Consider the following 26,830-nt stretch of genomic DNA (forward strand, 5'->3'; position numbering starts at 1 on the left):
CAGGTAGCCCCCTCCCCCACGGTGCCCCTTCCCAGGCAGCCTCCTCCCCCGCAGTCACAGAGGAAGCCAGCTCTTCACTGATGGTGGTAGTTGCCATCAGGTAGGCTTGCAAGGCCCCCATTTTTAAAGAGAGAATTAATCCTACCTCTGTGGTGTTATTACTTAACCGTGCTTCGGTGCTGCCCTGCCGAGACATCCTGGGGATTGGCGTCATTCATCAAGCAGATAGGATTCGTAAGACGCTTAGTTGGTTTCCGTACTCAGTCCGGGAGTTAGCGAGCAGGGGAAGGTGGGCACCCTACGTGCCGTGGAGAAGGGCCGGATGCCGGGGCAGCTGTGCAGCTTGGCGATCGTTTCTAAATGCTCCTCTCTGTTCCCCTGCTTTCGCCCGCCCGGCTTCCATGCAGGCCTGGTGTGAAACGAACCTGCGCAGGTGCATCAGTGAGCAGCACCGCTTCGTCTGCGACACGTGTGACAAGGCCTTCCCCATGCTCTCCTCGCTCACCCTGCACAAGCAGAGCCATGTCACTGCCGACCAGGGACGGGAACAGCTGCAGGCCAGGGCCCTGCCTGGCGACGCCCCCGACCAGAAGGCCTTCCTGGCCATGCTGGGCCTGCAGCACATCGAAGACACCAGGCCTGCACCGGCCGAGGAGCCACTGCCGGATGACAACCAAGCAATACAGCTCCAGGCACTCAAGTGTCAGCTACCTCAGGACCCTGGCTGCACCAACTTGCTGAGTCTGTCTCCTTTCGAAGCTGCTTCCCTGGGCGGGTCTCTCACCGTCCTCCCGGCCGCCAAGGAGAGCGTGAAGCATCTGTCCCTGCAGCCCTTCCAGAAGGGCTTCATCATCCAGCCTGACAGCAGCACTGTGGTCAAGCCCGTCTCCGGGGAGCCAGCCGCCGAGCTGGCGGACATCCAGCGGATCCTGAAGATGGCGGCCTCGGCCCCCCCTCAGGTCAGTCTTCCGCCTCTGTCCAAGGCCCCCGCTGCCCCTCTGCAGGCCGTTTTCAGACACATGCCCCCTCTGAAGCCGAAGCCCCTGGTCACGCCGCGGACGGTGGTGGGCACCTCCACGCCTCCGCCCCTCGTCAACGCGCGGCGGGCCTCCCCGGGCCGCGTCAGCCCGAGCCTGCCGCCGCCGCCGCTGAAGCTCCTCAAGGGCTCCGCGGAGGCGGCCTCCGACGCCCCCCTGCTGCAGTCCCAGGCGGGGGCGCAGCCAAACACAGCCGCACGGCTCTTCCTGCGGCAGCCGCGCCTCGAGCTGCCGGGCCAGGCCGAGATGAAGACGCAGCTGGGGCAGGACAGCATCATCGAGGCCCTCCTGCCCCTGAGCATGGAGGCCAAGGTCAAGCAGGAGGTCACGGAGGGGGACCTCAAGGCCATCATGACGGCCCCCAGCGGCAAGAAGGCGCCGGCCATGCGCAAGGTGCTCTACCCCTGCCGCTTCTGCAACCAGGTGTTCGCCTTCTCGGGGGTGCTGCGCGCACACGTGCGCTCCCACCTGGGCATCTCGCCCTATCAGTGCAACATCTGCGACTACATCGCCGCCGACAAGGCCGCGCTCATCCGCCACCTGCGCACGCATAGCGGCGAGCGGCCCTACATCTGCAAGATCTGCCATTACCCCTTCACGGTCAAGGCCAACTGCGAGCGGCACCTGCGCAAGAAGCACCTCAAGGCCACACGCAAGGACATCGAGAAGAACATCGAGTACGTGACCAGCAGCGCGGCCGAGATGGTGGACGCCTTTTGCTCCCCAGACACGGTGTGCCGGCTGTGCGGCGAGGACCTCAAGCACTACCGCGCCCTCCGCATCCACATGCGCACGCACTGCGGCCGCGGCCTGGGCGGCTGCCCCAAGGCCCGCAAGCCCTTCGAGTGCAAGGAGTGCAGCGCCGCCTTCTCGGCCAAGCGCAACTGCATCCACCACGTCCTCAAACAGCACCTGCACGTGCCCGAGCGCGACATCGAGAGCTACGTCCTGGCGGCCGACGGCCTGGGCCCCGCCGACGCGCCCGCCGAGGCCCCGGGCCGGGTGGAGGAGGGCGGCGCGGCCCTGGGCGAGCGCAAGCCCCTGGCCGCCTTCCTGGAGCCCCAGAACGGCTTTCGTCACGGGGCCCCCGCCCAGCCGCTGCCCCCGCACGTCGCGGTCAAAGTGGAGCCCGCCAGCAACTTCGCAGGGGACTTCAACGAGCCCCTGGACTTCTCCCAGAAGGGCCTGGCCCTGGTCCAAGTGAAGCAGGAGAACTCGGCCTCCTTCCTGAGCCCTTGCGCCTCGGCCCCGTACGACTGCTCCATGGAGCCCATCGATCTGTCCATCCCCAAGAACCTCAGGAGGGGAGACGAGGACGCGGCCGCTCCCGGGGAAGCCAGGAGGCCCGAGCAGGGACCCGCGAGCAGTGAGCGGGCCTCTCCCTGTCCGCCAGCCCGCCCCGCCCTGCCGGCGGCCGTGGGCCCCAGCGGGCTCCTGGAAGAGCCCGCGGCCGCTGCAGCGGCGGCCTCTGCCGCCAGCGCGCTGGAAGCCCCGGCTCCGCCCCTGCAGGGCTCCGTTCAACTCGCCGTGCCCATCTACTCCTCAGCCCTGGTCAACAGCTCCCCGCTCTTGGGCAGCTCCACCCTCATAAGCAGCCCAGCCTTGCTGCGGCCGCTGCGCCCCAAGCCCCCCCTGCTTTTGCCAAAGCCCCCCGTGACGGAAGAGCTGCCCCCGCTGGCCTCCATTGCCCAGATCATCTCATCCGTGTCCTCGGCCCCCACCTTGCTGAAAACCAAGGTGGCCGACCCGGGGCCCGCGAGCACCGGCAGTGACGCCGCAGCTGCGGACGTTGTAGGGGGCGCCGTCTCCAAAGCCACCACCGACGTCGCCGGCAGGAAGGGATCCAGTGACTCCCCCCCTGCTGCCACCAGCCCAGAGGCAGCCTCGCCCACGGAGCCGGGACCAGCTGGCTTGTCAAAGAAGAGGGGCCGGAAAAAGGGGACGAGGAGCCGGCTGCGCACCAGCGGCGGGGCGGACCTGGACTCCGGCGGGGAGTTCGCCAGCGTCGAGAAGATGCTGGCGACGACGGACACCAACAAGTTCAGTCCGTTCCTGCAGAGCGCGGAGGACGACGCTCAGGACGAGGTGGCCGCGGACCACAGCGGGCCCAGCGATGAGGAGCAGGGCAGCCCCCCGGAGGACAAGCTGCTGAGGGCAAAGCGCAACTCCTATGCCAGCTGCCTGCAGAAGATCAACTGCCCCCACTGCCCGCGGGTCTTCCCCTGGGCCAGCTCCCTGCAGAGGCACATGCTCACGCACACTGGTAAGAGGGCCGGGCAGGCCGTGGCCCAGCCGCCGGGCTGAGGGGCAGCGACGGGTGGGGTCGAAGGAGGGGGGCCCTCTTCCCGCCTCCCCATTCCTAGCTTCTCTTCTCCCTCGGTCTCAGAAGCAGGGGCTTGCCTGATGGGGCCGAGAGTTTTTCCCTGTGTGCTCGTATAACCAGAATGGCCTGTTTCCGTTGGCTGGGCCTCCGAGGGCTGCTGGTGAAGGGAAGGGTCAGGCAGGGTGTTTTTAGGTGAGATGGTCTTGGGCCATCGCATCCCTCACGTGGTCGAGGCATTACCTGCTTGGTTGAGACATCATCTACTTGGTTACGCACAGGAGGCAGCTTAGGGGGACGAGGACTTTGGCAGAAGAATTTGCATTCAAGGCAGCTTTTAAAATTGCAGACATTCTGTGAAGTTCTTTTGACTGCTGTGTATTCATAAAGGGAAATATTGCAAATTTTGCAGTTACCTTTCAGTTCACTAAGGCGATTACATCTCCTGTTCATCATGAACGTCAGTGACAGAGTAGCTTTAGAATTTAAAAAATTTTGTATCTGTACTAAAATTGTTGGCTGTTGCAGAGAGAAACACGCAAATATAAATATTATCCTAAGTAACAGACTTAAGTTGCCAAAAAGATATCCTAAAAGTATTTTTCAAATGTTTTCGTGTATTGATTTTTAAAGAGAAGTTTGAGATAAGAAATACACTTTAAATAATTTTATACCAAGTAGTTAGTAGTCAGATGACCCTACAACTTAGGGTCATCTCAAGGTCATCTTAATTATGAGTTACTGAATACTCAAGCTGAGTATTCAAAATTTACATCTTTGAACTAAGGACAAATTGGGTGAGATCCTTAACCTTTTGGAGATCGCCACCCAAATATTAATTGATAGGACCTAAAACAGAATAAAGAATCGTATGGTACAGGATTGCCCGATAAAATACAGGATGCCAGTTAAATTTTGAATTTTCAAATAAGCAACAAATAATTTTTAGTATAGATATCTTCCATGCGCTATCTGGGATGTACTAAAAACTTACTTGTCGTGTATCTGAAACTCAGATGTAACTGGGCAGCCTGTGTTTTTAGTTGCTGAACCTGGTAACCGCAGGCAGTGCAGAGGCTCATGACGGTGTGGAGAGGGGAAGGTGGCGGGACTGGGCGGGAGCCACGCTCTGTATCCAGGCGGAAAGGCTTCACGCAGGGTGGATCCTCCGTGGAAGGCTGTTTCTCCTAACAAGTTGGGACATCGGGAGGGGATGGCAGAGCTGTCCTGGGCAATGAGAGTGCCGAGGAGACGGGCAGGGCAGGGGAGGGGAGGGGAGGGTGCGCTGCAGGGTCTGTCTGAGGCCGGCTGCCACGTGGGCACGGCGTCTCTTTCCGGCGTGGTGGGGCCTCAAACCCAGGCATCAGTCAGGAGTGTCTGTCCACGGAGGACTCATTTAACAGGAACCAGAATTCCTAGATTTGTAGAGTCTGTGCTGCATTTTCAGGCTGTCATTTTCTCTCCGTTTGAAATCATTTAAGCCTGACAAAGTAAGGGAACAGTTCTAAGGAAGAAAGCAGTTCAGAAAGAAGATGCTTCTTAGAGAGAAGGTGCCCCGCACAGCAGTCTCTCTTGCCGCCCTCTTTGGGTGGCACCTGTTTGTCGCCTGCAGAGTCTCTGGAGAAGTGAGTATTCCCGTTACTGCCTTTGAGCAAGCAGATGGTCTGGGTGTGATGAGGCGCGCTCTCCCCTGCCAGCACCGCCTCCCCACCTCCTCCTCCAGCCCGGGAACCCTGTGCTTGGCGGGTACCACTGGTTCTCGGGCGCTCTGTTCTCTTCCCTGCACGCCAGCGGTCTCCCTGAGAGGACTGAGCCGCCAGTACTTCCTCTCAAGGGTCGTGCCGTGTCTTTCCAGGTGCCTGATAGAAGCTCCTTTTGAACGCCGAAGTGTCCTCGTTGGTTTAAAATTTGGTGGCGTCGGAATGGAGCAGAGGAGATGGGAGTTAGTCTGAGACGGGGGCGGGGGGGGGGCGGGGGCAGGTGTAGGTGTGAACATGTTCTGCCGCTTCTCCCCCCACAGTCACTGCCCCCTGACGGCCGTGTCTGCTTCCAGCCCGTCCCTCACATCCTGTGTTCTTGCTGTGGGGTCGCGGGCTTTGTCTCTCGAGGGGCGCATTCGGGCGGGTAGAGAACCCTTCCAGGGCTAGTGGTGGTGACCGGGCCGCGAGGGCCATGTCGTCCCCATCTTGCCATGACGAAGTTGAGGTTTAGGGAGGCTTGAGTAATTTGCCTGCAGGCATTCGGGGGACGCGCAGTAGTGCTGGGGGTGGGAGCCAGGGTCAGGTTCCGTCTGAGGATGCAGGGGGCGTGCCTCTTCTGCCCCGCTGTATCCTGACACGTCCCAACGCAGAGAATTGGGAAGTGGTTTGAGACCAGGTGGAACACGGCTGTGGACCACGAGCTGTTGACCAGAGGCTTCGTGGCCGTGGGATGGTGCTAACCGCACGCTTAGACCTAGACGGAGGCTGGCGCCCATGGGGCTCGGGTAACGTCCTTCGCTCTTCCACAGCCTCAGCTTCCAGCAGCAGTCTCAGCAGTAGCTCCGTTCAGTAATTTTGTACAGCCCTCGGCTACGTCTGGTACGGTGCTGGAGCTGGACGGAGCCTGAGAAATCATGTGACCTGCCCACCCTTCCTGCACACTGAGGTTTTCCTGGTAGACGGCTCTGCTGTGGGATCTCCGAGTGCCTGCCTCCTGGCTTCCTGTGAGGCGCTCCCTCCACAATGCTGAAATTAGACTGAGGCTCACATGCAGCAGAAACTAAACGTGGACTCTGCAATGACCCTGTAAAACCTCGTTACACAGGGAAGAGGCTTGGGGGGCCGGCGTGGTAGTGTTACAATCTAGCTGCATTCCAGCCAGAAGCTTTTGAGTGGTGTCCAGTTTTAACCTGGATTGAAGCAAACTGTGCATCTTGAGAGTCGGCCTTTTCCCAACCTCTCAGCGAATGCAAAGAATTCTAGCATCTATACATCGTCTCACAGACGTGTTTCCAGTGCACCCCGCCCCGTAAATAGGCAGCATTAAGTAGCCCAGGTGTTCAGTGTCCAGCCGGGGGTTCACTGTTGCTCAGGCAAGGGGCACGTGGTTTCAGCCCTTTCTCTGCGTGGCTCAGGTTCTAGGAATCGCGTCTTAGGAGGAAGCTGGCGTCTGCTGGCGTACTTCGTGAGATCCTGGCGTGACCTCCACACACAGCTGAGTTTCCTCCTTCCCCTCCTCTGCTAGCCCATGGCGTCCTGTTGAGGAGGACCGTCCTGGCTCCTTCCCTTCTCAGCCTGAGCAGTGCTGCCTCTTTAGGAGAAGACGGCTCACTCTTCCTGCCTTTCCCCCTCGTGGGCGTCCCGTGTGTCTTGAGGCCACAGGTAGAGGAGAGAGTGCCAGAAAACGGTCCATTTCAGCCCCTTCCTCATCTTCCTCCTCGTGGAACGGAGGGGCCGGTACCTGTGATGCCGAGGACCACCCCTCCGCTCTGACACCCCGGGCCCCCTGCCTACTCACTCTCTAATGGTTGGCTTCGCTGCCCTTTTCTGCCAGCCTGGGGCCCGCCCCACCCACCTCTCCCACCCGCTGTTCACAGGCAACCAGCGTCGGAGCTGAGAGCAGTGAGATGTACACACCTCAGTGTGGAAGCACTTCTGACACCAGCCGTGTTTGGCTGCTTCCAACTTTCTTAAGGGGCAGCTCTGAAAGCGTTTACCTGGCCGGCCCTGCGTCTGCCAAATCCTGAAAGAAAGACAGACAGACAGAGAGAGGCCTGTGCCCCGGGCCGGGGCGGGGTGGGGGGGTACGGAGAGACGGAGAGGCGTATGAGGGTGTGAGGCCGGGCCATCGGACTTGCTCTGGTTGTTCGTCCTTTATTCCTTCCTGCCCAGTGCCTGCCAGACGGCGTCGTCTCCTGAAGAATTTCTCTCTTCGTTTCTTGACTGTTCTGTGAGAGTGAAAACCGCTGGCTGACATCGCGGGGTGGGGTGGAAGGACGTCAGGGGCCTTTGGTGCAGAGGTAGCTCCTTGTTACAGGTGCGTTTAGAAACACCCCTGCTGAAACAGTCTTCTGTGGCTGCTACCAAATGAACAAAATCAGTGGATACTTTCCACATAGATTACGAGTCAGCAAGGTTTTTCTGAAACCTGTATGATCATAAAATAGTAAAAGCGCTCTTGTTTTCCTCTGTGCACGCAGTCTGGAGAGAGCACACTGCTGTGTCACATGTGCAGCTTATGCAGTGAAATGGGAACTTTTAAAGACTCCTGTTAGTTGTCACTTTGGGAATCTTCCTAACTGGATACAATACTTTCAGGTCATTGAATCGTTTTCTACAGTTAACCTTAACATGACTCTTCATCATCATGGGACACCAGCCTGGCTATTCAAACCAGCCGTAAGAGTGAAGCATTGACCAGTGTGAAAATTACAGAGTAAATCATGTAAGAGGAAGAAGCAAGAAACTAACTGCTTTATTTGAAATCAAGAACCAGGTCACAGTTCATAGTCACAGCTCCTGACTTGTTTTCGTCTCGAGCCTGGTTCTCTTGTTTTTCAAACTGGCCTGATTCAGGGAAGCTGTGATGTTGCCTTTTGACAATAAAATGTTAAAGGAAAAGTAGTTTCTTCTTACTTAACACAGCCTGAATAATTATTAAACATTATGTTCAACTTTTAGTGAAAAGCGAGAGGGGCGCACAAAAAAAAACATTAAAATACTTTACAACTAGTCTTCACGCAAAAAGCGTGATTTTTTTTTTTTTTTTTAATGGGAGCATTTTTATAAATTTAGCGCAAAACACCTACAAGCTTTGTGAAGCAGTCGGGTTCTCCAGTTCATCCTCTCAGGCCCAAGTGGAGCTCCTTAGCGGTGCACGGGCCCGGTTTCTGAGTGTCTGATTCCACCTTGCCAGGCTTCTAATTCCGTGGTCTTTGACGGTTCTAGGCATCTGTGTTCTTAAAAACCTCTACCCGTGATTGGGCGCCATGGCTCGGGCGGAAGTGGGTGTCCCCTTTCTTTGGTTACTGCGGATGCCCACACTTGGAGTGCGGGGATTCGGGGTCACAGCGGTGTGCTCCGTGCAAACGGCGCCCCAGAGCTGTGCGGCTGGCAGTGCCAGCCCTTCCTGGCCTGAGAACTCTGGGCTCCAGGCCCGCTCTGCTCGCTCCCTGGTGCCTGGACTTGTGCGCCTGCGCTGGGGCTGGGGTCCGTTAATGCTCGTCTAAACCTGAGTGGAAGGCTGAAGCCCAGCCCCACACCCCCCTTAGTGTTTCCAGGGAACCGCGCTGATTGACTTGCCTGTCATGTCTTGATGTGTGTGTGATCGTGGCAGTCCTGGGGTTATGAGACAGCCGTGCTGGCTGCAGCTCTGTGAGTCCTGTTTGTTGGTGCACGAAACCATTTCCCTGTAAAATCAGAAACCGGGACCTTAGAATGTGGCACTCGGGGGGGGAAAACAGAAGAATCCAGTGATGCAGTAGCTGATAACCACACCTCCTCTGTCCTGGTGCCCGCCCACTCCCTTCCCTGGTCCCTCCTCTTTCCTGCTCTTTGTCCTCGTGGTCTGCCCTGGCTTCGCCCCCTCGTCCGTCCATGCAGACATGGGACCGGGTGCTGAGGAGCCTGCAAAAGGAATCCAAATGGAAGAAGGGGAGAGGCCGGTCAAAGCAGCTAATGGCCGGGGGGGGACAGGCAGCTGGCCCTCTCGTGGGGCTGGTGGGGTTGGGGGCCGCTCAGTGACTCAGCTTCGCACGCGGGCTGCTGAGTGGAGCCCGCGGCTCTGATGAGACTCGGGACCTTGGTCACCGATCCACCACCAGCAAGAGCTTAGAGCAGGGGGACAGAGAACCTTCGTGCACCAAGCCAACCTCCGCTGTCTTGCCAGCTAGGACCACAGTGACCTTGGGCAGAGGTCAGACAGGAGGCATCCCGGGAAGTCAGAACCCAGCACTCCCAGTCCAGGTGGGAGGGCCGGACCCCAGAGACAGCCAGAGGGTTCAGGGTTCCTCCAGGAGGCCCGGGCGTTGCCCTTCGTCCCATTCGATGCGCCACGCCCACGGTACTTGCCAGGCTGGAAACTGTCACAGGCGTCCTCTCTCTGTGATGGACACAGGTGTTCTCCTGCTGTGCTCAGATCCCTTCGCTCACCTTTGTTGTTGTAGTTATTATGTAAGATTTGTAATTGTAATACTGCTGTTTTACTTCAGATATGTATCTTGGTTTCATTGTTAACTTTTAGTATTTTGAAGACAAATCTTTCATCCCACTCAGGATAAGCGAAGGTGATCATTTGAGTTGCTGCTGTTCTCAGTGTTTGTTTGTTTTTTTAAATGTATTTTGTTTATTTTCTTAGAAGAAAGGGGTTTGGTGGGGGGGTGGACAAATGCCAACGATCCCAGGAGAATGAATGGAAAGCGATTTTTCTTTTTCGTTGCAGTAGAAAGCCAGATAAACATGTATTTTTTTTCCCGCTTCAGGTCAGAAACCCTTCCCTTGTCAAAAATGCGGTGCCTTCTTTTCCACCAAATCTAACTGTGAACGCCACCAGTTGCGCAAACACGGAGTTACCGCCTGTTCCCTGAGAAGAAACGGGCTTATCCCTCAGTCAAAAGAGAGTGATGTTGGAGCCCATGATAGCACAGGTAGTGCCTCCAAGCGATGGAGAGGAGGGCGCCACAGGAGCCCGTTAGCCGCGCCCCGGCCTCCGCGCTGCGGCTGGCGGCCTCGCCTTCTCTGCAGGACCCTGAGGCATCCTGCTGGCATCCCAGCAGCAGGACGAGTATGGGGGCCACGGTAGCGCCCCCAGGCTGCTTCTCTGAGCTGCTAGGGAAGATCTGTTCCCCACCGCCCCACCCCAGACACCTGTCCCTGCCCTTTGCCCCGTGGAGCTGGGCTGTGCAGGAGGGAGCACAGTCCAGCTCTGCCTAGGAACACGTCTGAAAGGGATGTGGAACTCCTCAGGTGTTGCTTTCTCAAACCCCAGCGTCTGCCGCATCCTACAGAGCAGGGACGGGCCACCCGGGTGTCAGGGTGTTGCAGGGGCTAGTGATGCTCCGCCCTCAACAGGAGGGGCCGGGCTGGGTGGGGCGTTCTTCTTTTCAGTAATTCTTTTCCCAGTAAAAAAACTTTTGTCTTGTTTGAAAAAGCACTCTGCATGTCCTTTCTTTAATCACATCTCTGCTTGACCCGAATCCGGGTATTCTTCTCATGTGCTGATATGTGCTTCCTTCCTCCGGCCCCTATAGAGCAATTAACAGCTGCCCCGTGCGTCTCCTGCCACCTTTTTTTTCCTTACAGCTTCTGTATTTACTCGTGTCCTCTATTCAATATATTCCATTATCTCCAACTGCTGGGGTTTTGTGTCCCTCGCCCCCCAAAACAAAACAGAACATCGGCTGCTGCAGGTTACTCAGACACAGGGCTGGTTGGCCAGTGCTGAATAACTATTGCAGGTATGGGTTCAGTCTGGCAAATCTTGAAAGCTTGACGTTTCCCCCTTTTCTGAATCCGAGGAGATTCCCCGCAAATGTGCTTTTCTAGGGTTGTGACTGTGTCCGGGCCTCTCTCCCGCAGACTTGGGTGGGTTGGGGGCTGTGTTGTCTGTGAGTGAGTGTGGACTGCAGGGTCGGGCTCCAGCCCCAGCTCCAGCCCCGGCCCCCTCGTCCTTGTCCCAGGTACGGGGGAGAGGGGCGCGGTGAACGGGCAGCCTCTCCAGGAAGAGGGGCTGGTGCCGAGCCCTGCACTCTTTCCCCACACCTCCCACCGAGCCCAGTGAAACAAGCCCTCGAGCAGCCAGGCCCTCGGTCGCGGTGCGCCCAGACCCTCTCAGGGTATAAAAGTATAGGCCGGTTTGCCACCCTGCCTCCAGCGTCCAGGTCCACGTGGCTTGCCAGGATCTGTGAGTAGAGAAACGCACAGGTCCCACAGAATCTTGCCGTGACTCGGGTGCCCTCGAGCCCGAGGTTGCTGGGTGATCTGCTGTCCAACCCCAGGAAACTGGCAGCGAGGCTGGCAGAGCACACCTTCACTGGGATGACCCCTCTCAGTGTTTGAGTGTCAGCTGCCACACCACGTTCTACCCAGCCCATTTTCTCACAGCCCGTCGCGGTCCCAAAGGAGGGAAAGCAGCTGACAGTCGAGGTGGCCGCGGGGAGCCCTTGGTTTCCCACGCTGGCAGACAGGTCTTAAACTGTAACAGCCACGTGCTGGATGCATACTTTGGGTTCAGCATCTTGATCTGTATGATCAAGGAACACCAAAGCCAGGGCTCCTGCAGGCGCAAAGCTGATCGGAACTTATGTCTTAGCTTCGGTGCGGCCCACATCTTCATGGTGGGTGAATTTATTTTTTAAATTGCAGTTATGAGTTTTGTTTTTCCAAGTCCCATCAGCGCCCTCCTTGCCCCAACCCTGCCCAGAGGCTGTGTAGGTTTCCTTTAAGGGACAAAGCCTCTGGAAAAAGAAAGTTCAGTGAGAGTTGTAACGTGAAACCAGCAAAGAGAAAAATATGGGTTTGGTTTAATTGTGGTCACAATCCGTGGTGAGAAAGAGGGCTGAGAGGTAAGATGGGGAGAAGGAGGGTCAGGGAGGTGGATTTCAGTGATTTCAAGGGGAATTTTTTTAAACCAGGTGAGCATCATGGAGGGAGTGAAGGTTTCTTTCCGGCTCCCTCCCATAAAGTTAAAAGTGAGGCTTTGGAGAAAGACCGTAAAAACACAAAGGCAGGAAATGACCAAGGCAGTTCTCGAGGGATTTCTAGGTTTATATGCCTAGGTTGCATTTTCTTAAAATCCCAGGACATGTTTTGCAACATAGGTCTGACTTTTTCGATCACATAAGGTCTCACAAAAATGCGCCCTAGATTTTCCCCCAAAGGCATGCTGAAGATGCTCCGACGGGGGCAGTTTTAGCTGAAAGGGACATATTGATAGTTCAAAGCTAGGCTGAAACTGTGGTTCACTTTCTGGTGGGCAGAGGTGCCCTGGCCCACTTTGCCCTCAGGGGACGCTCCTGGTTCCTCCTCAGATGATGCCTGTAGGAGCCTTCCTACTTGTGGGCACCTGCATGTGACTTTTCAAATCAGTGTAAACATGGACTTTTTTTTTTGGCCTCGCCGCACGGCTTTTGGGATCTTACTTCCCCAACCAGGGATTGAACCCGGGCCCAGAGCAGTCAAAGCGCCGAGTCCCAACCACTGGAGCGCCAGGGAATTAATTCCCCAGCGTGGACACTTGAAGACTGTCCCTCAGTGGTGGCCCCCTTGCCGGCCCAGAAGGCCACGTACGGGCATGGACTGCACCACGGGGAGTGCTGGTCTAGATAAAGTGGAGGCTGTGCCCCTGCCCAGCCAGGTAGGCGTTGAGGTCAGTACATTGTCACCTCAGTTGGGTGACGCGAAATTTCTAGGAAGCAGTAGATACTTGATTGTCGCGCTAACGTAGAAGTCTCCACACTCCGCGTCGCATCGGAGGAGCTTTGGGCTTCTTACCTACCGGTGCCTTCAGATTCTGTCTGCTTCCTCTAGCAGTTTTTTTAGATTAGCATCACGAATGAGGGACTGGCTGACAGGGACAGAAAAAAAACACATTTTTCTTCCCCTGCCTCCCCCTCCCCCCTCCACACCTCCCCCCCCCCTCCCCCCTCCCCCCTCCCCACCTCCCCCCTCCCCTTTTTCTTCTCTTTTCTTTTCTTTTCTTCTCTTTTTTTTTCTTTTTTTTGGCTGCACCTCACAGCTTGCGGGATCTTAGTTCCCCGACCAGGGATCGAACCCAGGCCCCCTGCAGTGGAAGCGCAGAGTCCTAACCACTGGACTGCCAGGGAAGTCCCCAAATCAACACATTTTTAAAGCCGCATTGCTTACAGAAGTCATCAGCTCTGCCACCTGCGCTTGGAAGGGTGAGCGGCTGCGGAGGACGAGGTCAAGATAGGACCTGGCGCTGTAAGGCGGTTGTTCACGAGACAGAGGGGGCTAAGTGCATTGTTCCCAAGAATTGCTGAGAAGAGCCCTTGGTGCTGCTGGGAACTTGAAGGGCACCGGCTGCCCTGCTAAAACACGCCCCCTAGTGGACGTTGGGTAGAACGCAGCAAGCCCTCTCCACTCCTCGGAGGAAGTGAGTTGGCCTCCCATTGCCTTTAGGGTGAGCTCTCCGTTATCCACACTTAGGGAGGGCCCAGGAGTCAGAACGATCTGATCTTAGTGTATTATCGTAGTATTTTTACTTGGGTTTGATTTCAGAATTCACTGTGAATTTTTCCCCCAAAGTTTATCATCTTAAATATATCCTACTACAGTTGAAATTTTAAATAATCCATGTTCTTTGGTGGAAAAAAATTAATAATTAAGTGAAACAGCCTAGAATATACTGGGACAAATAGGGAGTAACCAGAGATCAACCCTCCCCTCGCGTTTTTGTTTTTTTGTTTTTTTCTTTTTTTTTGGCTTTAATGTAACTACCCACGGAACCAACAAATAGGAAACCAAGCATTCTGTATTTTTTTTTATTGTGGAGTTTCTACCAAAAGCCATTTAATAGGTGCTCTCCATTTGCGTGATTCAAGAAAATGAGCAGCTGGTTTTTCCCCTGGAATATGGCCTCGATGTTGGTGTGCATGTCTCAGGGGTCATCTTCTTTCATCTTTTGGATAATTGTCAGAAATCATTTAAATTGTCAGAATTTCATTCAGAAATTTTATATTCACCCCACAATTACTTGTTTCCTTCTGAAACCTTTTAAGATACTCAAACAGTGGTTGCCAAAAAGTAGTCAGAATAAAACCAGTGAAAAGAAGTAAAGTGGGAGAGCCGCGTAGACTGCTGTAAGTGAGCCAAGAGCCCCAGGCAGTGTGGCCATGGCAGGGCTGGTGCAGCTCCTTCGCCCCCAGCCCAGGGCTGCATTGGTGGCGAGTCGTGGAGCCTGTGACTCAGAGCCACGGGCCTGGGTCGGTGTGGCGGTGGTCTGCTCTCATCAGGTGAGGCTTCAGGTGAGGCTTCAGGTTAGATGTGTGACCTTGTGATCGGAGACCTGGCATGATGAGGGAGGTGCATGTCACGTATGCGCCATGAAATAACGAATTTTATCAGCCTGATGCCACAGTAGTCCGTTGGCCATTGCATCTGTAGTTACTAGTCAGGCTCAGCAAGCTTTAGCTTCACTGTCAGAGCACATAATAAAATACTGGCTCAGACCTTGTTCAACCAGAATAGAGAGGAGATGGTGCTTTTGATAAATACCGTCATCTCTTTGGTGTCGATACTGTTACCACCAGGCCAGCCCTTAAGAAGGCTGATAGAAACTGGTGGCCTGTCCACATCTGGTTTTGCTGTGGAGACTGGGCAGGTAGGAACCCCTTGAGAGACAGGGAATGTTTCCGCTCCCTACACGGGGTCCTGACAGCTGCCAGGGGGGGCCTGCAGGTGTGCATACAGATGTGCATGCGTCTCCTGTTGCCTGGGACCTCTCCTGGAAACCAGCCGTCAGGCAGGAGCATGAGTGCCACATACACAGAATACTTGCTTTGGGCCACTTCCTGTGAGGTGCTCCCAGATACCGTGTTTGGGGGGTGGTCCTGTGTAGGCTGCATGTGTATACAACCTCTTTGCACTGGAAAATAACTTCTACGGCTCAGCTTCCTCAACCTCCCTCGTGCTGCGAGTCTCTGGAATGTGCCAGCTGTCCTCTCTCGCCGTCGCTCTGTCTGGCTGCCCCTGGGGGCCCCGAGCATCCCTTTGTGTGCCCGTGGAGGGGGCTGGCTCGGCATGGGGGGTGAAGGGAGGCCGGGAGCTGCAGGCGCAGCGACCCTGTGACCCCAGCCATGCGCCCATGTGCGGCTGCTCCTTCTGCCTTTTTAAAATTAACCCCAGATTCGTCTTGGCCCTTGAGGGACATAAGGGGTGAGGGGGATTTGGGTGAGAGAGGTCCTGGCAGGGGTTGGGAGACAGGCCCCCGGGGGGTGGGTCACGAGCGAGCCCTCGGAAGGGGCGTGTCTGGTGGCCCGGGTCTCAGCCTGCCCCGTGCTTGCTCCGCAGACAGCCAGTCGGACGCTGAGGCATCGGCGGGAGGCGAAGTGCTGGACCTCACCTCCCGGGAGAGGGAGCCGCCGACACCGGAAGGAGCAGCCGAGCCCAGCCCGGTCCCGGACGAGTCGCCGGCGGAGGAGGCGAAGCCGGCGGCAGCCACGCCGCTGGCCGGGGAGGAGAGGGGCGCCGAGGAGGACGCGGAGCCCGAGGACGAGCGCGCGGAGGAGGAGTGGGATGAGGACGCAGACAGCCCCGAGGAGGACACGGCCAGCAACAAGAGCCTGGACCTCAACCTCGCCAGCAAGCTGATGGGCTTCAAGCTGGCCGAGGGCGAGGCCGGCGCGGGGGGCGGCGGGGACCCCGGCTGCGCAGGACACCGCACGCCCCGCCACGCCTGCCACGTCTGCGGCAAGAGCTTCAAGTTCCTCGGGACCCTCAACCGCCACCGCAAGGCCCACGGCCGCGAGGAGCCCGGGGACAAGAGCGCGGCCCCCCCGGGAGCCCGAAGGGCCACCGCCCACTGCCCCCGAGCTGCCTCCGAGGCCCGCCGAGCCCCCGGCCGCCGAGCCCCCCGCCCAGGCGGAGGCCGTGTCCGAAGCCCCCGCGGAGAAGCAGAGCGAGGAGGCCGAGGGCCCCTCGGACGGGGATGGGGAGGGCCTGGCCGAGCAGAAGCCCTCGGAGAAGAGTGAGGACGACAGGAAGCCAAAGACAGCCTCCCCCAGGAGTGCGTCCAGCAAGGCGGACAAGAGGAAGAAGGTGTGCAGCGTGTGCAGCAAGAGGTTCTGGTCCCTGCAGGACCTGACGCGGCACATGAGGTCGCACACAGGTGAGGCGGCAGGGGCGGAGGGAGGGCTGCTGGCGGGGGGTGAGGGGGCGGCGAGCCAGCCGGGTTCCCGTCCTCCAGCCGCCGTGGGCAGCAGGACGCCCTTGCCGAGCGGGGAGAGAGTCCGGGTGAGCTAGGAATTGTAAGGGCTTGTCCAGCTCTTAGCACTGGAGGGCACGCGCTGGAGCAGTGGACGGCGGAGGGGTGTTGGCCAGCGCGTTTTGATCGGCCTCTTAGGCCTCTGAGCCTCCGTCGTCCTGTCTCTAGAATGGGGATGATGGCTGCCCTGTCTGGTAGCAGCATCTAGAAGAATGTGGGTTTGGCCCGGGGGCGGGGGGGGGGGCTGGGGGGGGGGCCGGCGGAGCAGGCGCTGCGGCCGGGCTCCTTGGGGCTGGCGGCCCGGGGCCTGTGTGGGGAGGCACCCGGGATTCGTCGCCAGCCAGCAGGTGTTAGGTGGGCCGTGCAGCGAGACCCTTGTCTGTTCTTGGCTTCGCAGCAGCGGGGCTGATGGGGCTGAACGGGGCGGTCACCCGGCTGCTTCCTGGGCACGTCCTTGCTCCTCCTGGAACCCACCGCCTCTGGGCTTGAGGCTGCAAGCCCCAAAGCAGGGGCTGCTGTTCTGGTAGAAAGGCCGCCTGGATGTCCTCGTGAAGCCGGAAGATACAAGTGATTCTTCTCCCGCCAACAGAAAGCTCCCCTGTGTCTTGGTTTCAGCTCCCCTCTCCTCCCAGCGGCCAAGGTGCACACGTGCCCCCCACACATACCCACGGCCCTGTGCTGGGACTTGAGGGCACCGGAGCTTGGCTCCCAGCAGAGAGAGATTCTCGGGCTACTGGCAGGTGGTGCTCTCAGCTGCTCTCAGCTCCGTGTTTGCAAGCGAGAGGGGAAGCCCCAGCTGCTCTGAGTCAGAGCACAGCATAATCTGCAGCTTTGACTAGGGAGGTGCCCGCCCTGCAGGGTCCCTGGCGACGGTGCCCGACCCGGGAAGGACGCCGCTGCTGTCCTTCCACGGGGTTCTTTCAGGCCGGTCTGGTTGTCCCTGAGGTTCCGCTTCTGGGACTCTGGTTCCTGGATCGGGTGTGCGAAGCCTGGGCTGAAGGACGAGGAGACAGGGCTGTGTGGGCCTCCACTCTCCTCCTTCCCCATTTTGCCAGTTCGGACAGATAAGGTTTCCTGTGAGCGGGAGGGAGGCCCGGCGCGGGCCTCGCCGCCCTTCCCCTGGGGCCTTCGCTTGCTCTCATGCGGCGCAGGGAGGTGGGTGCCGGTGGCCTTGCTGACAGCCGTGAATCTCTCTCCGTCCCCCAGGAGAGAGGCCGTACAAATGCCAGACCTGCGAGCGAACCTTCACCTTGAAGCACAGCCTGGTGCGCCACCAGCGGGTCCACCAGAAGGCCCGGCAGCCCCGGCACCCCGGCAAGGACAGCGACAAGGAGGAGCGGGGCGAGGAGGACAGCGGGAGCGAGTCCGCCCACAGCGGCAACAACCCCGCGTCGGAGGGCGAGGCGGAGCCGGGCCTGCCCGCCGGCAGCCACGTGGCCGGCGCCCGCAGCCGGAAGGAGAGGTCTGGCCCCCAAGGACGGCCGGCCGGACGGCGGGTGCCAGCCAGGCTGAGGCCAGCAGGGGTGCCCCCAGGGCCGCTGCCGCGGGCAGCCCCCAGAGCCGGCGTCCCCGGGTGACCCCGAGCGGGAGAGCCCCCGGCGGCCCTCGTGCAGGACCCTGCTGGAGCTGCCCGGCAGGAGGCCCGCCCACCCCCTCCTGGCCGCTGCCGACAGCGCCTCGCTCCTGGCCTGGAATGACAGCCCGTCCTGCCCCCCCAGCACACAGACGAAAGCCAGCAGAGCAAAATGTCCTGAGTCTATATTTCCCCAGGTTTCCTCAGTGCCCTTCAGCTCTCGGGGTGGGGGAGGGAGGGGGAGGGGGGTGGAGAGAGAGGCGGGCGCCTCGCTCAGTGCCATAGCCTTACAGACCCATGCGGAGATGCAGCACGTGCGACTCGAGTGCCTTAACTACTTACCAGCCCTTTGGTGTCGTCTGGGTGTTGTGTTTTCCCAAAATGACTTTTTAAAAACAAAGCAAATATTTTAATGAATTATTTGGAGAGGACCTTTTCATTTAAGCATTAACGTTACCTTCTGTTTTGGTGTGTGTTAACTTGTTTTTGCAATTCTGTGATAGTAACGTTTGTTCTGTGAGCTGGAAACAGAAGGAAAAAAAAAAAAAACATGCCCTTGGATACCCACGGCCAATAACTGGAAGAAAGCGATGTGAATTTCATGTAAATTCCCAGAGGAAATGTGGAGAAGATGCTCATTTCTCAACTAGATTTTTTTTTTTTTTTTTTTTCTGTTTGCTACATGGTGGAGCTGTAATTTGGTCCTCGATATATTGCAGGATGTGGTTGATGAAGGTTTCCAGTTTGGTTCAAGCCAAAACCAGGAAAGATTCTAGCTTCGACCTCGTACATGTTTCCACACTCTCAGCGTTAGATATGCCATTACTGTTCAAGTTTCAAGACAGAGAAGAGTTCCCCTGGCAACTGAACTGATGGAAAACATGCATAGGTGTCATGTATCTGATTTCCCCCCCCCCCCTTTCGGTATATGTATTAATAATATTATTATTATTATTATTATTATTTGTAGTTCATCAGTTTGCTGGTCTCTGCAGTCAGCAGAAACAAATGGGCAATATTTGTCCTGGGAGACCTGGGCCGCCCCCAGGTCCCCGTGTGAGCGTCTGCCCGCGGCTGTCCTTGGCTCCCCGGGCGGTGGCTCTTCTACTGTACTTAGACAAGCCTTTCTTCCGTGACTGCAGAACCCAGCAGGGGCCGTGTGGTCCTCCCGCCCGCCCGCGGGGCCGAGGGGCAGCCGGGGAGGGGAGAGGAGGCGAGGTGCGTGCCTGGGCTTCCGGGAAAGCCAGGCAGCAAGACCTGTCACTCGCGGTCTTCCTGCCAAACCCAGCCCAAGCGTCACCCGCCTGTGCTCCTGTCCTTTGCAGAGCGATGAAATACTACTACTGGTAATAAAACTGCACATGCGAGATTGAAGAGGAAAAATAGGTGTATGTTTACCTTCCTGTGATTTGGGGTTGGTGCTCGAAGATAAACATGTTGTGTCTAGTTTCTGAATCGCCTGGACCCCTGGGTGCACAGAGGCGGGATTTTCTTGCGTGAGCATCGTTTGCAGGCAATAGACCCCCTTACTGTAGCTGCCAGCAGTGAAAAGAAACAGATCCTACTGTACTTGGGCTGTGCTCAGCATCCTGTCCTCCCGCCAGACGCCTGGGACGCCCCAGCCTCAGTGCCTCAGGCCTCCCGTGCCACCCTCCCGGGACCCTCGCCCTTTCTGGCCCCCGGGGCTCCTCTGCCCTTACGCCTGTGTCCACCACAGGGACCCCCTTCCTCTCCACTTCCTCACCAACTCCTGGTAGCCAAAAGCCAACCACCCGGGCTTCAAAGGAAGCTGTGTGTTCTTGACATGATGAAAAAGTGATCTCTTTGCATGTGAAAGGAAAAAGGTTGAGGTATATATGACTTTTAACTGTATTAGGGATGTGTGAACCAGTTTCAAAAGGAGGTTTTCTTCACTCTCCGTGAGCACGAATCAGAACCAATGATTCCCCCACCCAGTATCACTTCCTACCAAGCGTGGTGTGCTTAGTTAAAAACCAGTTCATTCATCCCTTAATTTCTTACGACGATTGTTGTTGTTATTTTTGTTGTTGTTACTATTTGGGGTTGCTTGTGTTTTGTTGTTCTTCGCAGCTCTCCACACTCAAACTCGGAACGCTGTGGGGAGCAGCCACGACTTAGCTCTACGCTGGGGTGAGACGGAGCAGGAGCCGGGCCGGCAGCACAGCCGGGGCTGCGGCTCGCGGTGATCACGATCGACTGAAAGCTTTATTTAGCCTTGTCTGCACCCTCGTAGTCGATAAGGTCTTGCCACATTTTACTAGTGAGGTTGAGAGATGTATCATTTGTTTGTTGTTCTGTCCCCTCCCCCAATATTAAACTGTGAAATTTGTGATTTGTTTAAACTCTGGGTGAATCATAGCTTAGTTTGCATGTCCAGCTAATTTGTTTCTATACATTTTGTTTGATTCTCTTTCTCCTTCTCTCAGGGCTTTTACAAAAAATATATATATATGGATCTTCTGAAAAGTTTTTGAGGTGCAAGTTTCTCTCTTTTGTTTTTCTCTTTGATTTATGGACACGATGCTGAGATTCAATCACTACATGAAACTCCCGGCTGTGAAAACAAAACAAAAAACCCAAAGGGCTGTTTTTTCCACCAGCCCTGGGGAAGCTATGTGACAGTCGGATGCCGGTTTCAGGAAGTTTCACCGTTCTTTCCACCCTCTGTTCCTCTCTTTCCTCCAGAAGGAAGTTGATCCTAGTGATTTCAGCCCATGCATTAAACAGGAAACAATAATAAATGTGTAGAATTCATATTTTTCTAAAGGGAACTTAAAAACTGCTGCTACATGTTATGTACAAAACTGGTTTATGCCACATGAACAGAGAATCACAAATTTGGTTTTGGTACTTTTCGCTCCTCTTTGTATTCAGTTGTATAGTACTTCCAAATTCAGAATGAGAAGAAAAGCTGTTCTGTATCAAACCATCTAAGCAATAAATGTTATATTTTAAAAACGGCAGGTTGCCGGTCACCCGTCCTCTGATTTGCTGTGATCCTGTCAGCTTGTCCCACCCCCAGGCCGCAGCCTGCTGGGGACGGGTCATTGGTGTCCATGGCCATCGGGGGGGGGGGGGGAACCTCAGGCCTGCTCGCCGCCAGCGTGGCACCCGTGAGAGCCGTCACCAAGGTGGCATCTCTCAAAAGCTGCCTCGTGCCCTCATCTTGGCTCGCCCAGGGTGGTCTCTTCCGGGGCCGCAGCAGCAGCAGCTCGGTCCTTGCTCACGACCACTGACGCCAGGGGCTGTGTTTCTGGCCAGCGGCTCCCGGGGTCCACTTTGTCTTTCCTCCTCCTCCAACCTGGTTACATGAGATTGAGTTGTCCCCGGGGCGGAGAACTGCTGTAACTCAGAGGAGTCCTGAGTTAGTCTGGACAGGGGAGTGGCCTGGACAGGATGGTGACCCCAGGGCTGGGGGACAGAGCAGGTCAGAACCCATGTTTGGGGGATCTGCCATCGTAAAGCAGCAAAAGGGCGAAGTCCCGAATCCTCTAAGCTGGGGGTGGATCTCAAAGCAGCCCTGGAGGAAGCTGGGTTCAGGGGAGCTGATTGCAGAAAATGCTTCCAGCGAGTTGACCCTGTTAACAGTTCTGAGCGCCAGGGCCTGCAGGACAAGAGTTGATTGCTCTGGCCCTTAAGGCCTCCAGGCCCCCCATACACACACCAGCTCCAGGAGACAGACTGGCTTTGGTGAGGTCCGGTGAGGGGTCCTGACCGGTGTTAATAAAACAACCAAATAACTCAGGAATGGTTGTAACATAAACAAGCAGCTCCCAGGAGACAAGCCCTCGTGGGCGCGGGGTTGCCGCTGGCCACCGAGGAGCCGCACTTAACAGCCCCTCCCCAGGAACGGGGTCGTCCCTGGCTGGGAACTGGGAATGCGCGTGGTCAGTGTGAAGGGCAAAGGGGCGGCCCCTGTGGAATAGGACGCAAAAGACGCAGGGTGCAGACCCCAGGGAAATGCCCCTCCGCCCACCGATGTCTGCGTGTGTTGGGTACAACCCCTGGGGGTCTGGGTGATGCTGGAAGAAGCATATAGGAGGTGAAAGATGGAATTTATCGAAAGAGTAATAAGCCTGTTACTTAGGAAGAGGAGAGGAAGTTCATCTGCCCTGTCACCTCCCGTGCTTGGGGCTGTCAGCCATCTGGGGCCCCCTGCCCCTGGGGATGAGCTGCGGGCCCTTCCTCCCAGGCCACCTCACCCCCAGGCGCCCACCTCCGCCCCGGCCTGAGTCTCCCGTGCTGCCGGCCCCGGGCAGACGGGGAGGACGCTCAGGCTGGCCGGCGCCCGCTCGCCCAGGCAGCTGTCCTGGAAGAGGGAGGCCGTGGGCACATGCAGAGTGCGCGTTCCTGGCAGAGTTTATATTTTGGCTCTGATGGCGAGTTACATGAGGAGCCTTAGCGTCAAGAATGATGGGCGGGGGTGGGGCGGGTTTTCCTTTTTTGTTGTTTTTTAAGATTTTTTTTGATGTGGACGATTTTTAAAGTCTTTATTGAATTTGTTACAATATTGCTTCTGTTTTAGGTTTTGGTCTTTTTGGCCATGAGGCATGTGGGATCTTAGCTCCCCGACCAGGGATCGAACCTGCACCCCCTGCAGTGGAAGGCGACGTCTTAACCGCTGGACCGCCAGGGAAGTCCCAAGAGTGATGCGTTTATTAGGTAAACACGTGGGCTTGGGTTTTCCCTTCTGTTGTCTCTTCAAAGAATCCCAGTCAAGCACAGGTGACCCCAGAGAACCAAGGGCCATCTCCCCCGAGGCCCTGCCTCACCTTCTGCTTGCTCCCGTTAGAAACCCCCTTCGCGATTTACCATCCCTATTACAAGATGGGGAAATGAAAGGAGTTTATGTTTAAAAATCAGTTTTACTTTTGTAGCTGTCAAAACATGGATAAGGCCTTGAACTGGATGGAGCTTTGGGGGTGTTTTGCTTGTTTCTTCCCCAGGATCCAGTTACCCGACGGGTGCCTTTATTCAACAAGGTGTAGCCTGGGCCGCTGCTGTGCACCTGGCACTGTCCTCAGCGTGGAGAACACAGTGAGGAAAAAGACAGAAGACTCCTTTCCCTGCGGAACGAAAGTTGTAACAGTGGGAGACAAACGGACTAGACCAGGAAGATACGGAATCAAGGCAAGTCCAAGGGAAGAGGAGCCACGAGGGGGCGGGCACAGTGACCTGACGGGTCTCAGGACATCCAGCACTAAGAAAGTCACTCTCGCAGACCTGCTGAGCCGACACCTGCGTGGGAGGGTGTGAGGGTCTGGTCCCCGTCTCAGCGGGAGGGAGGCGGAGCCCAGGCCGGGTGTTGGACTGTGTGGATTCTGGGCCCTTCTGGCGTCTCCTCCCACCAGGCGCTGCTCCAGCCACAGCCTGAGCACAAGCCACCCAGAAATCTTGCTTGAGTTTCTGCATTGGTGCCCGACTCTCAGATTCCAAAGGCTCCTGGAAGCGGCCGAGGAGCGAGAAGGGCCCTCCGGCGCACTGCCCCGCCACCAGCTCCCCGCCCGGGTGCCAGGCCGCCTGGGCCCCCTTTCCACCACCAGCTCCCGGGGAGGCTGGGACCCGGGGAGAGGACCGGGTTTATTTTAAACTTGAAATTGAAGGTTACTCTTTAACAATGACAAAACAGGCCCCTCCAATTCTCGGTTGCCAAATCAGTGTCCTAAATAAGAAACCAGCGGGCACTCCTTTCCCGTTTTGCTTTTCGGGGAAGGAAGCCACAGCCCAAGGAGGGAGGGAGGTACGTGCCCGGCGGCTGGCAGCCTCCACCTCGCCCGCAAGAGTCAGGGAGGCCGGCGAGGCTGCAGCCGCTCCCCAGCCCGCCTTCTTCCAGGGACGGGGGCAGCTCTTTTAAGTAAAAGTTTGGAAAATTTGGGAGCTGCAGGAAAATATGGAGAAAAAAGTTAAAGCGGTCATCTTGCCTCTCAACGCTGTTTTTATTTATTGAATACTGCTGTTTTAGTTGGGCCCGACTTCCATTCCTTCCTCACTCTCGGACATGTTTATATAGCACGTTGCACGTTGCAACTTGTTTTCCCGTGGGTTTTGTCTCTCATCTTCACCCACGTCCAGTGAACTGGGAAGGAAAAAAAATCCTTATCGCCTTGGAGCAGAGACGAGGGTGAAATGACTTGCCCAGGTCAGCTGGCTAATGGGTGGCCTTGTTAGGATGAAATTGCCCACCAGAAAAATGCTAAAACGGAAGGTGGGTGCCGTGGGGGTCTGTGGTGCTGTGTGGTGTCCACTGAAGCAGCAGTTACAGAAAACTGGGAGCACCTGCTTCTCAGACGTGGAAGCAGATGCCATGTGGGTGCTGCCCATGTGTTCCCAAGGTTACTCAGTGCCTTCCTGACTGTTCCAGCTTCTCTGCTGCAAAGCAAGTGACACCAGAACTTAGGGGCAGGATTCCGTGGGTGGCAGGGCTCTGCAGGGCTGGCTCATCTCTGCTCCACAAGGCGTCTGCCGGGGCAGAACCTCCAAGACAGGAGGCCCTTCAGCTCCTCGGTGTGGACAACCCACGCACACTAGAGAGAGTTCCTGGGTTGCTCGTTAAAAATTCCGGACTTACTGATTCAGGAATTTTTCTCAGGAGGGAATTAGCAAATTCCCAGAGAATTCTGAAGCCCAGGAAGGTTCGAAAACCACTGTTCCAGAAATTACACACAGTCCCGGGCTCCTGCCGGTCGGCTGTGCCACCAGCTGCCGTCAGGAACACCGAGGCCGTCGTCTGGGCTGGAATAACTCTGAAATCTAGGACATGCGCCAGGACCTTCCTTCCAACACCCCGCCTGCCCTCTTCTCCAGCCCGTGTAGCTACCCACCCACCTGTAGCAGCACAGGGACCCCACCGCACCCCGGAACCGGGCCCCGGCCCAGGAAGTGAAGCTGCGTGAGTGCTGCATGAGCCCGACCTCAGCCCTGAGTTCTGGGAGCAGGCGCCTCCGCCTGCGTCTCCCTCCTGGACCTCTGGGCCCCCGTCTTCTGATACCTGCTTGTCCCTTCGCCAGAGCTGGCCGGCAATTGCGGGACCCGGAGCAAAACGAAAACGGGGGGGCCCTTGTTCGAAACGCAGGGAAAGCCTTTCTCCTTCCCTCTCTCTCTCTCCTACCCACCCCCATGGTGTTGCTTGTTTGCTGTTTAAGATCGGCTCCCTCGGGCACGGGGACCCTGGCGGGGGGTAGGTGCGCCCAGGCGCCCGGGGCCTCACCGCAGCCCCTGTGCGGACCGTACGCACACCCCGCGTCCCGACCAGGCCTCCCCCGGGACCAAGGGGCCGCGGTCTCCGGGGGAGGGTGGGAAGCCGGCGGCCACCGGGACGGCGGGAGATGGCTCGAGGCAGGTGGCCCCGGAGCCAGCGCACTGGCCCCAGCGCGTCCTCCAAGTCCCAACGCCTTCGCCGGCAGAACCCAGCTCACGGACAGGATCGTGAGGACGCCGGAGGGGGCCCTGCCCCGGCCCGGCGCCCCTCCCCAGTGCTGCCTAGACCTGCTACCCTACAGCGACGCCTGCCTAAGCACCCCCCACCCCTCCTCATGGGCCCAGAATCCAGGGCTGTGTGTCAGCCGACTGGCCGCGGGTCATGTCCCCCAGCCTCAAGCGCCCGCTTATTCCTCCCCGGGCTCTGCACAGTCGCAGTGGCCGGGGGCTGCCTGCCGTCCTGCCGTGTCCTCCACAGCCCAGCCCCGCCCCTGGTGACAGCCGGGCTCTGCCCCGGGGGGCCTGTGCCCTGTCGCCCGGGACGCCGTCCTCCCAGCTCTGGGCCTCGGGGCCCTACCAGGCAGCAGCAGGGTCGGCGGCCTGGCCCACGTCCTTCTGGAATCTTCCAGATCATTCCCACCTGCTTTCCCTCCCCGCTCACCAGCACCAGGGCCCAGCCCTACGCCCCCTGAGGTTAAGTGCTGACTCTCCAGGGTTTGGATCCTGCCGGAGAAGGTGGGGCTAAAGGTGCCCCCATGGTGACCCTGAGTGAAGGGACGAGGGCCCGTCCGTCAGCCTCAGTGGGCGAGGAGAGTGGAAGCAGAGGCAGCGGGGTGTGGGCAGAGGTGGGTGGAGGCGTGGCGTGAACAGGAAAGGAGGGAAGCACCTCATCTTTACTGAAACTGAGCTGCACCCGAGCCAGTTTTTCCTGTTATGTATTGTCTTTTTTTTTTCTCTTAAGACTAGTTTTAGGTTCACAGCAAAACGGAGAGGAAGGATTTACTCTCTGTCCCCAGCGGCCCCATCCTCACACCCCGGCACGCCGGGGCGGGGGGCGTCTACGACAACGCCTGAGCCTGCACGGGCCCTGTCCCTGTCCCTGTCCCCCGGAGACCACGGTTGGCACGAGGGCTCGCTCGGTGGCGGATGTCCTGTGGGTTTGGACAGACGTCCACGACGTGGCTCCGCCATCACAGCAGGGGACAGACTAGTTTCACTCCCCCCAAGTCCTTGGTGCGCCACCTCGTCATCCCCCCTATACCAATGGTTTTTTAAAAGTTTTTGTTTAATTGGGGGAGAAAGAAAGGAGCCAGAAAAGCGTGCGCATTGGCTTCCAGGAGGTGAGCTTCCCAACGATGTCACGCTGATCTGCAGCCCCGGAGGGAAGCTGGAGGCGGGGAGGGGCGGGGCAGGGCGGGGCGGGTGGGGAGGGGAGGGGAGGGGAGGGGCGGGCGAGGAGGGGAGGGGAGGGGGGCGGGGAGGGGCGGGGCGGGCGAGGAGGGGCGGGGCCGGCGGGGCGGGTGGGGAGGGGAGGGGAGGGGAGGGGCGGGCGAGGAGAGGAGGGGAGGGGAGGGGGGCGGGGCGGGCGAGGAGGGGCGGGGCCGGCGGGGCGGGCACGGGAGGCACGTGGTGGGTGGGTCCCTCCTTCCTTCGCTCAGGCATCACCTGCGGGCGCCCGGGGCCTACGGAGCCAGGTAGGAAACCCCAGGGTGAGGGAGGCGCAGACTCCGCTGCCCCGGGGTCTGGGGGGCCCGGGGTGGG

General features: G+C 57.7%; 1 protein-coding gene across 1 annotated transcript in view; it reads left to right on the forward strand.

Moving 5' to 3' along the window:
• RREB1 (ras responsive element binding protein 1) overlaps nt 1-18,062 on the forward strand; it is a 129,177-nt gene extending 111,115 nt beyond the window's left edge. The window contains 5 exon segments of the mRNA XM_036870593.1: nt 408-3,300; nt 9,818-9,982; nt 15,366-15,843; nt 15,845-16,182; nt 17,485-18,062. Coding sequence (XP_036726488.1) covers nt 408-3,300; nt 9,818-9,982; nt 15,366-15,843; nt 15,845-16,182; nt 17,485-17,855 — 4,245 coding nt within the window. The 3' untranslated portion in view covers nt 17,856-18,062.
• Nucleotides 18,063-26,830: the final 8,768 nt, after the last annotated feature.

Source organism: Balaenoptera musculus, chromosome 11 (genome assembly GCF_009873245.2).
Source record: "Balaenoptera musculus isolate JJ_BM4_2016_0621 chromosome 11, mBalMus1.pri.v3, whole genome shotgun sequence".
Lineage (NCBI taxonomy): Eukaryota > Metazoa > Chordata > Mammalia > Artiodactyla > Balaenopteridae > Balaenoptera > Balaenoptera musculus.